Consider the following 12,964-nt stretch of genomic DNA (forward strand, 5'->3'; position numbering starts at 1 on the left):
AATTGTCAAAGCATACTTTTATTTTCATCGTCACTTTAAGACAGTAACACTTGAAACGCTTGTCCGGATTGCAGTTTCCGACGCTCTACTCGTGTTTAAGGAAAACGGGAGCTCGTAATTATGCGTGTGAACTGCACGACCTCACTTTGCGGTTTCTTTATACAGGAAGCAATACGAGTCCCTTGGCGAAAATGATTACTGTTGTCTAAAGAAGCGTTTAATAGAAGCGTAGAACAGCTCTTTTTTGATTCTTAAACTAAATCTGTTGAAAGGAATTGAACATGGAATGTATAAGGTTTCTACACAAATCTTGCAGTCACGTGCACGTTCAATTCATTTAGTGTTACTCGATACTTGGCGTATTGGTGCGTGACCGTTGGGTGCGGTTTTAAAAGTTGCACGTTTGTAACCGTAGATATGGTCAGTGCTGGACGTAAACCTGATTTCCAAAGAATATATGTGCCTGTGTGTCATGATGTGCCTGAAAATGGATAAACGGTACAATACAAAGAATCTGTCTGGAATTGTACGATGTTAACTCCATGCATTATCCGTGACCGTTTGCTCTTATTGGTGCATGGAAAATCAAACGCAGTGCAGCCCGGCACTGGAGGTCTGTACAAAGCTGAACATTCGCAAGTCTCGAACAGTTTTAAATGAAGGTTACGAAGCCATTTAAATGAATTGTGCGTAAAAATAAAAACACGATCGCAGGTTACTTGCAGTTCAGAAAATTCATTGTGCAAATGGAGATTCTTAAATTCTTACGAATGTTAATTTGCAATGCGTTGTGCTGCACTGAAGACCACGATGGTGGACTCGAGCCAAAGAACCGATCCGTTTCATGGGGCATCAGGATTGAAAACATAATGAGCTTGAATGTTGAATAATGCCTAGAATTACACGGTCATAAAAAGGCAGAGAGAGAGAGAGAAAGAGAGAGAGAGAGAGAGTGTGAGTGTGAGTGTGTGTGGATATACTGGCATCTCGTCTATGCTACAAAACCTTTTGGGATCCCAAATGCAGAACTAAATATCTGACCAAATAATGTGTAATTTTGTGATGCTAAATTACAATGACTGTGTGTACGGGATCTATGTTACACGTGTGTGTCTTTGAAAAGAAAAGAAACAAGGGCAATAAAATGTACTTGCCCACAACAATCCCACATACTGAGAGACAAAACGGGAAGGGGGGAAAAAAAAAAAAAAAAAAGGAAATAATCTGCATCAGATATTTGGATAAAGCTGATGGAAAGATGAAAAACGGAACCACTGTAAACTGTCCCAGAGTTTGTTGCGTGAATGGAATGCTAATAAGACAGTGACGTGGGCAGGATAAACACGTGCCGGCTGCTTGCTGTTAGCTACCGAATGCGAATGACTCTCTGGTCTCCCGCATGAAAACGATACTGGAATTGGTGATGGAGGAGGAAGATGATGCAACTGCTTTTCTCTTCTACAACGGGACGTGACTGAAAAGGTACGAGACGGATTCGCCGTTGTGGGTTCTCCGGATAGCCTCGGCTAAGATCATGGAGATGTCGATGACCTAGAAAAGAGACGTACAAATTATAAAAGCACGTAACGGAAAACAGCAAGTTGCAGATTAACAGTGGTCGAGGAGCACGTGACACTTTTCCACTCAGCCAACCATAAATGCAGAACACAAACGGGACTGATCAGAGTGTCCTTACAGCAATTATAAAAATGAAAAATTATTTAAATAATCCCCCTAAATTTAAACATATCAAATTCATTACATTTCTATTAACTCAAAATATTAAATTCTTATTTTAATTATGTTTATTTCTACTACATTTTATTCAATTTGGTTTTTTTTGCCTATTATTCACACACATTCATTGTAGAAGAAATGATTTTGATGATGTCTGAAAATTCCCTACGTTTCCTCAATAAAAAGCCAATTATATAAGCTTTCCTTACTTGCTTTCCAACTTGCAACCTGATTGGTCGGAAGGTAAAACTAGCCACTGTGAGCTACTTCCCATTGGATAAACATGTAAAATGCACCAATCATAAATCTCCCTTTAATTATTGTACTCCCCCCCCCCCAAAGTCCATGTTGCCAGATCACGAGATGATGTTCTGAATAATTCAGGATTTGAGCAAGACTGATAATTGTAGTTTAAGAATACCTGTATTTTGGGGCACTGCTTCATCTTCTCCTCCTGTGGAATGGTGTTGGTGACGACGACAGCCTCGAAGGGAGCGTTGTTGATGCGTGAAATCGCAGGACCCGAAAAGATGCCGTGGGTGAGAATTGCGTAGACCTTTATAGCACCGGCTGAGATCAGCCTGATAACACGACAAGAAAGACGGCAGATATTAGAGATATAACAAGTGGTTCGCTAGATAATCATTCATTTTACTGATGCGCAAAGTCTGGAATCAAGCACCAAAATCCACCACGATGCACACATCCGGCAATTAAAACCGTCCGTGTGGAAACACGGCAACATTTCCTTTTGGTCCTGAGGATTTAAGCAACCATAATTACTTTAAAACATTTACAAAAATATTTTTCTTCACGCTCTATGTTGAGTATCGTTAGCTCGAGGGAACCGCATTTAAAGACATCGGTTACCTATATTACCCATTATATATAATTGTGTGCCTTGAACTTTAAAGAAACAGTTTAAGGAAGAACCACGCATGTCAAAAAAAGGCAGGTGTCCCCCAAAAAGTCTATATCTGGCTATTAAGTCTCATACCAAAGATTAAGTTAGAGCTGAAATTCCTTGCAACATCAAATACATTTAAAGCCTTTGCTCCTTTTGGGTAAACAGCACCAACTACATTGCATAGGCCACGCCCACTTCGATTATGGATACAGATTATGGATATTTGGTGCACTAAAGATAGAATTTGTGCAAATACTCCTTTTTAGGACAGTGGGAATTAATCGTTTTTTTGTTTTATAATTATACGCAATTACTTATTAAACAGTGAATAATGACTTAATGACTGTAAAATAGGAAAACAAGTGAATTCCTCAGATGAATCCTACAGTCGCTACTTGCCCGTAGTTTAAAGAAATCTCAACTTAGGCATCATTTAACCTCATTTTTTTCTCAATAATGGCAGAAAAACCATGCCTTGTCATTTCCCTCAGGCTTACCCTCAAACCATTTGAAGAAATTGTCCATCAGATTTGATAGATTCTAACTAGCACTATTTTATATCATAAAAAAGCCAGAAGGTCCATTCCAACAAGTGACAATCAAGCACCATGAGCAAACTGTCACTTTCTAAGATGAATGTAGCATTTCCCAGGATGCGTTATAACCTCGAGGCTATGGTATAAACCAGTCATGTGTTTACGGGTGCCTTTTTTTTTTTTTTTTTTTTGCATTGCCTTTTGACCTACTTATCAGCAGCGTGGCAGATGGTCCCACACGTGTCAGCCATGTCGTCCACCAGGATGGCCACTCGGTCCTTTACATCTCCTACCAGCACCATCCGGTCCACCTCGTTAGCTTTTTTGCGCTCTTTGTGAATGAGAGCGAACTCCACGTTCAGCCGGTCGGCGATGGAAGTCACCCTAAGGGCATGTATACATATTTAAACTTAATCACGTGAAAATGATGTCGTAATAAATGTAAAAAAAAATTTGCAACAGCTTCATCAGTCCAAACTTCCTCACTGAACGTTCAAATATCAGTTTCTGAAATTGATATACATGGCAGCTCTCAAATCGACTGAAAAGTCGGTATTTCAAAACGTGTATTATACTGACTTTTGAAAAGGCCAAAGATTCAGACTGAGGAAATATAATCTGAAATTTTAAAGTTCATCCCTGATCGTTCAAAATCTTTTCCGATATTGATTTTTTTTTTTTTTTTTTTACATTTTTCCTCTGCCTGTATTTGATTTTCTTGATCTTTTAGATGTCTTTAAGATAAAAGAAATCCTAAGATAACCAACAGCTCAGAACAGAACACCCACAATCCTTAGCAAACATCATCGTATTTGTTACTCTTCCACTTTTCAAATGCAGTTGCACACACAAGGATTTTTGATCTACATTAAAGTTTATATATATATATATATATATATATATATATATATATATATATATATATATATATATATATATATATATATATATATATATATATATATATATATATAAAGTCCACCCCAATGCCTTCCTTTAATTTGCATAACAAACATGTGATCACCGAATTACTTCATTATTTACTTAGTAATAAATAAGATAAATTACAAAAACTATTAGCTTTCTACAATGCAGTTCCACTATCAAAGGCCACTATCCGTTAGCTTACCTTTTAGCACCACCAGCATCAGGTGACACAATAATGCAGTTTTTCCACTCAGGTATGTTCTCTCGGATCCACTGCAGGACTGCAGGTTCTGCGTACAGGTTGTCTACGGCAATGTCAAAAAATCCCTGGAGGCCGAAAGACACCACAAAGTGCAAATTAGATGCCAGAAAGTTTTTTACTTCATTGATATTTCGGATTATTTTTAATAGAATGATAAAACATTTAATAAACTTCCCATGTCAAATAAACAAATGTTTGAATTACACACACGTATATTAGGGCTGTCAAGCAATTAATTTTTTTTAATCGTGATTAATCGCAACTTAATCGCACATTTTTATAAAAAAATCTGTTCTAAATACATCTTGAATTAATACTTTTCAAGTTTTTAATACTCTAAACAAACATACTTTTGCATAAAGCATTCATATTTGTTTATTATTAGTAAAACCAAACTCAACATTGAGCATGAAGACAAAATATTCTAGTAAATGTTTAAGCAATTATGGTGTTTTAAATTACGCAAATCATCGGGACACCAAGCAGAACTTTTATGTTTCCACACGGACGGTTTTAATTGCTGGACGTTTGCATCATGGTGGATTTTCGTACATGATTTGAGACTTGGTGCATCAGTAAGACAAACGATTATTAATTGAAAATAAATTTATATATACACACACACACACACACACACACACACACACACACACACACACACACACACACACACACACACACACACACACACACACACACACACACACACACACACACACACACACACACACACACACACCACTGCAGTACACATTTACACACAGAACTATGTCTACACACGTTCTAATTCCCTCTACCTTCATTCGTGTGATTTTTTTTTATATTTCCATTAAAGTTTGTACCTTTTCTAGTGCTTACTTTGTATTATCAACTACTGATAAATACATTTTAGTAGACCTGTAAGCAGCTGTTAACGGCTATGAAATTTTTGTGTGTCATAAACTGGTTTGCACAGTGGATGTCGTAAGCAATTTAGCTCAAACAGGCCTGAGCTTGAGACACATTATTAGCATTTGAACTGGAATTGTAAAGAAAAAAAAAAAAAAAAAAAGAAGTTGGAATGTGTGTTTTTTCTGACACGCTCTAAGAAATGAAACTTGTTTATTAACATGCCGTGGCTTAAACCTATGGCATTTGTTCGTTCATCTTTAATTAGAAATATAGCAAGAAGCACATGGACAAATGTCTGCAAAAGTAGACAAGACTGGTAAGATGCTGGGAGTGAAGGGAGAAAAGAAACGGTCCTATACTCGACCATGTATTTTCTGGCTGAGCTGCAAAACTCTGATGATATGAACATTCGTTTTATTCATTAAAATCATATTATACCACAATTGTATGTGACAAATAAATGCCAATCCATGGAAAAAAAGGTTTGCATTGCCTGTCAAGTCATTACCTGAATCTGTGAAGCATGGAGGTCCATGGTGATTATATGGTCTGCTCCGGCTACCGACAGCATGTTAGCCACCAGTTTGGCAGAAATTGGTGCACGGCTCTGAAAGAAAATCATTTAGCCTTTAGCTCAAACAGCAATTACATTTGCTTTTATTGTAATTACTGCATTATAGCAATAAATCTTAAACCAAACATGACATATTGTACTCTGAATAGGTGAGGTGAATGGATGAGGTGGTAGTTTTTTTTAAAGCCCAGTAATACAATAGTTTTCCAAGAGGTCTGCAAAACCTGTGACAAGGTTTGCACATATGGTCAATGTTAAGAAGTCACATATACTTCGTTTTAAACACTTAAACCCTGAACTTAGTCTCGGCTGTAAAACCGTGCTGTTTTTGTGTCGTAGCCACAAATGCATCTGAGCAAACATACTGCTATAACATAAAAATAGTGAATACTGAAGGGTTAACAAGTTCAAGCAATGTCCTCTAATCTACTGCTAAACATTATTCTTCAACTCCAAGTAGGTCATCTACAAAATCTCATGCTTAGCAAGAAATAAGAGCGAGAGCGAAGATCAATTAAATCTATAATGCTGCATTTGTGACTGAACGTTTCAGCAAAGATTCATCAAAAGGTTCCTGACCTTGTCCTTTTTGTCCTGCCGGGCGTAGGGGAAACAGGGGATGACTGCTGTGACGCGTGATGACGAAGCGATCTTGCATGCATTGATCATGATCAGCAGCTCCATGAGGTTGTCGTTGATTTCTCCACAACCGCTCTGTATGATGTACACATCCTCCCCTCGCACGCTCTCGCCGATTTCCACACTGCAACAGAAAACATGAACGTAGTCAATACGGTTATTCGTATTATTGACATCCAGGTAATAGAAAATTGCGACATTATGAACTGCTTTAATAGGGGCAATACGTTTTGAACGAGCAGGCAATTAACAACTGCATGTTTTTAATTAATGAAAATAATGGCTTATTAGTATGCATTAGAAAAATATATACATCCATATTACATCTACAGCGCATCACAGAGTAATGGAATTATATAATATTTCTATATCAACAACATAGTACTATTCTGAGTATTACATAGGTACTCAGTTTGTTGCCTAAACAAAACATGTAGATCAGAAATGCCCAAAATAGAGCCTGCAGATTGGCATGTAGTGACCTTTAATTTGGAAAATTGGAAAACAAGATGGAAAAAAAATGGCATTTGGGAAAACTTTGGCTTGATGTCTCTTATTAGAAATCACGGAATAGCTCTATTAGGCACTGAACTCTATTGTACAATAAATTAAAGTAAAGTACGTTTCTCATTGTACTTCACTGAACCAGAAACATAAAACTGCATTAGTTAATCAGATTTCAGGTAAACTTTCATTTTAATATAATGTTCGGCATAATGGATCTTTTTTTTTTTTTAGCCCACAGCCCTTAATTAAGTTAGATTAATGTTGCTTAACAGGAAAAAGTTTGTGGCACCTTTTATTAAAGACCAAACTATTGTATAAGGAGCTGCAATATGAAATTATTGCATCAGCTAATCTTACGCTCAAGTTACAGTTTCAACTGACAAATTCCCCTGAATTATAACAAAATGAAATAAGATGAACCTGGAAACAGTGTACACCTATTTATTTTGCTGAATTATGTACTAAACTACCCCACACTGATTACTATTCTCCAAGACTAGGGTCTTTCACATACAGTACAGACCAAAAGTTTGGACACACCTTCTCATTCAAAGAGTTTTCTTTATTTTCATGACTATAAAAATTGTAGAGTCACACTGAAGGCATCAAGGGCTATTTGACCAAGAAGGAGAGTGATGGGGTGCTGCGCCAGATGACCTGGCCTCCACAGTCACCCAAACTGAACCCAATCGAGAAGGTTTAGGGGTGAGCTGGACCCCAGAGTGAAGGCAAAAGGGCCAACAAGTGCCAAGCATCTCTCGGGGAACTCCTTCAAGACTGTTGGAAGACCATTTCAGGTGACTACCTCTTGAAGCTCATCAAGAGAATGCCAAGAGTGTGCAAAGCAGTAATCAAAGCAAAAGGTGGCTACTTTGAAGAACCTAGAATATGACATTTTTCAGTTGTTTCACACTTTTTTGTTATGTATATAATTCCATATATAATTCCACATGTGTTAATTCATAGTTTTGATGCCTTCAGTGTGAATCTACAATTTTCATAGTCATGAAAATAAAGAAAACTCTTTGAATTAGAAGGTGTGTCCAAACTTTTGGTCTGTACTGTACATATACACAAATATTACCAATTCAACTCCAGGTAAGAATGCCATGATTAGTAGATATGTTTTATGATGCTTATGAACAAAGCTATAAACTTGCAATAATTGTTTTTGTACATAGCATCAAAGAAGAAATAGTACAGTAAAAAAAAGATAAAACTGTGGCAGTAACTGTAGAATACATGGTTTTGTACCCAAATCTCTAACTGATTTTCAAACTTATAGTTTTTAATAGAGTATTTTTGTTTTCACATTTATGGCATTTGGCAGACACACTTATCCAGAGAGACTTACAGTTATCACATTTACACAACTGAGCAGTTGTGGGTCAAAAACAGTGGATGCTGGAATTTGAACTCATGACCGTTCAATCAGAAGTCCGATATCTTAACCATTGAGCTACCATGTCCCCCACACGTGTGCAGCTATTTCAAAGTAAATGATTCTACAATTTAGATTCTATCTTCAAACCAAAGATGCATTAATACAATTTCAAGACTTGAACTATACATTTGCTTGCACGTGAGTCTTAGATGTGTGTGTGTGTTTCCTCAAGTCAGCACTTGTGTAAAAAATTCCCGACAGGAGATTGACCTCCCTCTGTTTATGCGTCTTCAACCGTGTCACGTGAGGGGACAAGAAAAAGGGACCACGACAAATCGATTAGGAACAAAAACAAGGATCTATATGCGAGATTAGAAGAAGGAAAGGAAAAAAAAAAAAAAACAATTGTAAAAGTTCTCTCATGATCTGAGGGCAATTCTTGTTTTCAGGATTCACTTAGTCACCTAGCTTATTGCTACTACAGAAACAGTAGCAGTAGGTTAAGGTAAGTGGTTAAAGCTTAATTAACAAAAAATAAAATAAAATGAATGTATAAACCATTATATATTACAGGCGTGCCTCGATTTATCACGGTTCGAATCTCGCGGTCCCACTTTAACGCGATTTTAAATTTGGCACAAGAAATTAGTAGCATTAAAATAAACCGTTAGGTTTCCGCTTATTTATAGGTTGTAGTATCCTTTGAAGTCATCCTTTGTTGATTTTTGGGCATTTTTGGGGTCTGTTTATCGCGGAAATTCGTTATTTTGCGGTCAGTTTTGGCACGTAACTACCGCGATAAACGAAGGACGACTGTATTTTGTTTTGGTTAATTTGGCTGATCAGAAAAAACGCTAACAATGAACTTCAAACTTTAGAAAGCCATGTAGCCATTTTCTACCTCAGGTATACAGAGGTTTTCAGGCATATCAGTAGTAAGACTAGGGGTACATGTCTAAATAAATAAAAATGCTTTGTGTAACATTATTAAACATAATAATGTCAACATTTCAGTACCAAAAGTACTAGTGCTAAAAGCACATGTTCTCCCTAAGTAATTCTGAGGTAAAATATTTACCAAACACAGGTAGATGTTCTTCAAAGTGGTAATCCTTTAATCGGTTATCAAATTATTGATAAAAATATTAATTAAAATTTTTCACCTGCCTAAACGCCAGCATGGCCACGTTCATGTTGAACCCATTGACCAGTAGACCCATCAGCACTGGTTTATCCAACTGTGATAGACCCTTTTTTTTCTTTTTTAGATAATGGTTCTTGCACCACACTCAGGGTGATTTGGTAATCCACAAAAAGTAGGTAAAGCTTTGTGGACAGATCTTGTAGATTACGTATTTCAGCACTGTTCCAGTAACCTATGATCACGAGATAACCTGTGCAACACTGTGGAGGGTTTTTAGACTTATGGAGACATTTTATTTCTCAATAAATGAAACTGGTCAGCTACCAGAACTATTGAGAACTATAAAATGCAGCTACACACAACTAATCAGACCTTTAAGACAAGTTTAATCTTTTGCAATGCGTTTTCAACCTTCAGACTTTCTGTCTGAGACTTTAAATCTTAACAGCAAGGTCATTTTATAACCAGCAACAAGTCGAACTGCTCAAACTGGAAGACCATTTCCGGAATTAATTAATTAGGCTCAATGATAGTTATTTATAGTTTATTTTTTATAGCTATTTCCCTATAACTGATCAATAAATGTTTGCAGCATCGTAGAATCTGGCACGTTAGCAGCTGCATTTTGTTAGCAGTAGTGCATACCTTGATTTTCTGACCAATTTTTTCCCAATTATTTCCAATACTAGTTTAAACATTTGAGTTTTTCCAACATCGGGTACTGTCTCTATGCAAAACCCTTGGAGTGAGGACAGTATGCTTTGGCTTGTGTCCAAAGTTCATGCGAAATCTCATTGGCGACATGTATTTACGTCAAATGACCATCAGATTAGATCAGACACCAATCCATGGTTGAGATCAATGCCAGAACTGACCCTGATACTAATACTCAGTGGCGCGCTGGTGTATCTATGAATGTCCAAATAATATAATGATACAGGTACCACACTGTATGTGTTAAAATTGTTATTGTAGTTTAGTGGTTAAGGCATTGGACGCAAGTCAGAAGGTCGCAAGTTCAAATCCCAGCCACTCCAATCTGCCACTTGCTAGGGGCCCCTGAGCAAGGCCCTTAACCCTCAACTGCTCAGTTGTAAATTGCTCTGGATAAGAGTACTGCCAAATGCAATAAATGTAAATGTTGTATACTATTATTTCCCCCCTGGTTAAAGCTACATACCAAAAGTTGCAATCATGTGATACAAAGACCAATGCATGTGGGGAAATCTGAGTGTTTCACTATTGCATTTGAATGTACAACGAGAACTAATGCAAATCTGAGCAAATCCATTATGAATAAACTGGAGGGTCAATACAAGATCTAATGTGGAGCAATGATCGTCAACATTTTACTTCCAGATCTGCAGCTAAATAACCTCTGGACATGCATATTGCTTTTTTCTGGTTGTGTTTACTAAAACAACCTAACAAGTGGGTATGTGATCGTGTGTGTGTGTGTGTGTGTGTGTGTGTGTGTACGGTCAGAGAAAGTTCTCAGAAAACGTGACACTCGTACAATTCAAGAGAAACCAGCACGTGAGCACCACGGCTGTGTAAACACACACGCGGTTTAAGGTGCACGTGCTACCCCCCACCTCTTCCAAGGATCTCATACTTGATCCCCCCAATCAGAAGATTTAAAAAAAAAATCTCACCATGTTTCCTGATTGCTGAATTTTTTGGTGATCACTTTACCCAGATCGAGCCCGAGGCGGTCAGCCACTTTCTGGGACAGGTCATGGTGGGAGCTCCCGCTGAAAAGCACGATGTTGGGCATGGCGGAAACGCGCGCGCTGTGGACACGTGTGCACAAAGGAAACTCGGAAAGATCGCTGGTGTGTGAACGCAGATAAACAGTAATCTCTGGGGGGAAAATGCACGGAGTTGGAGCAGTTAAAGTGAACAAAAACGGCACGGCTGCATGCTAGATAAGCGCGGAGAGTCCGGAGCGCGCAAGCCGGAAGTGACGGAAGAGAGAGAAACTAGGAAGCGGAAGTGAATAACTACTAGCAGTCTCGTGGGGATTTTTTTTTTGTTGTTGTCTAGTTTTCTAATTGGTGGATACACCAGTGTTAGAAAACGCCACACAAGCAGCTAGAGAAATTAAATCCACAAATAAACAAAACAAATTAAATTCTACTCCTGTAAAAGTGCTCCCTTTTAATATTTTATTGAGTACAATTACACAAGAATTGGCCATCAAATGTACTTAAATATCCAAAGTCTTTTACTTCTTCTTTCGGCTGCGCCCATTAGGGGTCGCCACTGCGGATCACCCTTCTCTATACTACATCCATAAACCTCTTCCTTGGCCTTCTTTTCCTCCTTCCTGGTGGCTCCATCCTCAGCATTCTCCTACTGATATACCCCACGTCCCTCCTCTGCACATGTCCAAACCATCTGGATCTCGCCTCCCTCACCTTGTCTCCAAAACGTCCTACATGCACTGTCCCCTTTAATAAACTTGTTTCTAATCCTGTCCATAGTCATCACTCCCACGAAAACCTCAACATCTTCAGCTCTGCTACCTCCATCTCCACCTCCTGTCTTTTACTCAATGCCATTGTCTCTAAATCATACAACATCACACATCTCACCACAGTCCTATAAACTTTCCCTCACACTCTTGCAGATACTCTTCTATCACAAATCACTCCTGTCACTCTTCTCCACCCACTCCACCCTGCCTGCACTCTTTTCTTCAATTCTCTAACACACTCTCCATTACTTTGCACTGTTGACTCCAGGTACCTGAACTCCTCCACCTTCTCCACCTCTTCTCCCTGCAACCGCACCACTCCACTGTCCTCCCTCTCATTCACACACATGTACTCTGTCTTACTCCTACTGACTTTCATTCCCCTTCTCTCCAGCACATATCTCCACCTCTCCAGGCTCTTCTCAACCTGCTCCTTACTTAAGTATCCAAAGTACTATGATTTATTTTGGCTATAATGTTCCTATTATCATCTTGTCACAAAACTCTTGTTTAATCAACTCAGTTTAGGTGAAAAGACTCTAATGTTACTCTTAGTACACCAATCTATTAATAAAATGATATTAATAAATCAAACAGTAATTCTTCTTCTTCTTCTTCTTCTTCTTCTTCTTCTTCTTCTTTCGGCTTCTTCTTCTTCTTCTTCTTCTTCTTCTTCTTCTTTCGGCTTCTTCTTCTTCTTCTTTCGGCTTCTTCTTCTTCTTCTTCTTCTTTCGGCTTCTTCTTCTTCTTCTTCTTCTTCTTCTTCTTCTTCTTCTTCTTTCGGCTTCTTCCATTAGGGGTCCCCACAGCGGATCATTCGTCTCCATTCCCCCCTGTCCTCTACATCTGCCTCTTGAGTCAAACAGTAATTGATATCTATAAAAATGATCAAAAACGTTTTTTCATCTACTAAAAAAAAAAAAAAAAAAAAAAAAAAACTGCACATATAAGGCCACACAGATGTTGTGGCAAGTTCA

General features: G+C 38.0%; 1 protein-coding gene across 1 annotated transcript; it reads right to left on the bottom strand.

Annotated features, from left to right (window-relative positions):
• Window positions 1–11,498, bottom strand: LOC310715770 (ribose-phosphate pyrophosphokinase 2). Its single transcript, XM_083522456.1, has 7 exons — window positions 11,164–11,498; window positions 6,414–6,597; window positions 5,769–5,867; window positions 4,310–4,434; window positions 3,391–3,564; window positions 2,159–2,318; window positions 1–1,551 (listed from the first exon to the last, which is right to left on the bottom strand). The coding sequence occupies exons 1-7, from the start codon at window positions 11,283–11,285 to the stop codon at window positions 1,459–1,461; spliced, it is 957 nt and encodes a 318-aa protein (XP_083378582.1). The 5' UTR covers window positions 11,286–11,498; the 3' UTR covers window positions 1–1,458.
• Window positions 11,499–12,964: the final 1,466 nt, after the last annotated feature.

Source organism: Silurus aristotelis, assembly GCF_946808225.1.
Source record: "Silurus aristotelis genome assembly, chromosome: 20".
Classification (NCBI taxonomy): Eukaryota; Metazoa; Chordata; class Actinopteri; order Siluriformes; family Siluridae; genus Silurus; species Silurus aristotelis.

What these genes read in the sequence shown, in the direction of transcription:
- LOC310715770 (XM_083522456.1), bottom strand. Translation starts at nt 11,285, where the DNA reads ATGCCCAACATCGTGCTTTTCAGCGGGAGCTCCCACCATGACCTGTCC. An exon ending in TCCATGCTTCACAGATTCAG is followed by an intron (nt 4,435 to 5,768) that starts GTAATGACTTGA and finishes TTCGGCCTCCAG; the next exon opens with GGATTTTTTGACATTGCCGT. An exon ending in GATGCTGGTGGTGCTAAAAG is followed by an intron (nt 3,565 to 4,309) that starts GTAAGCTAACGG and finishes ACATGCCCTTAG; the next exon opens with GGTGACTTCCATCGCCGACC.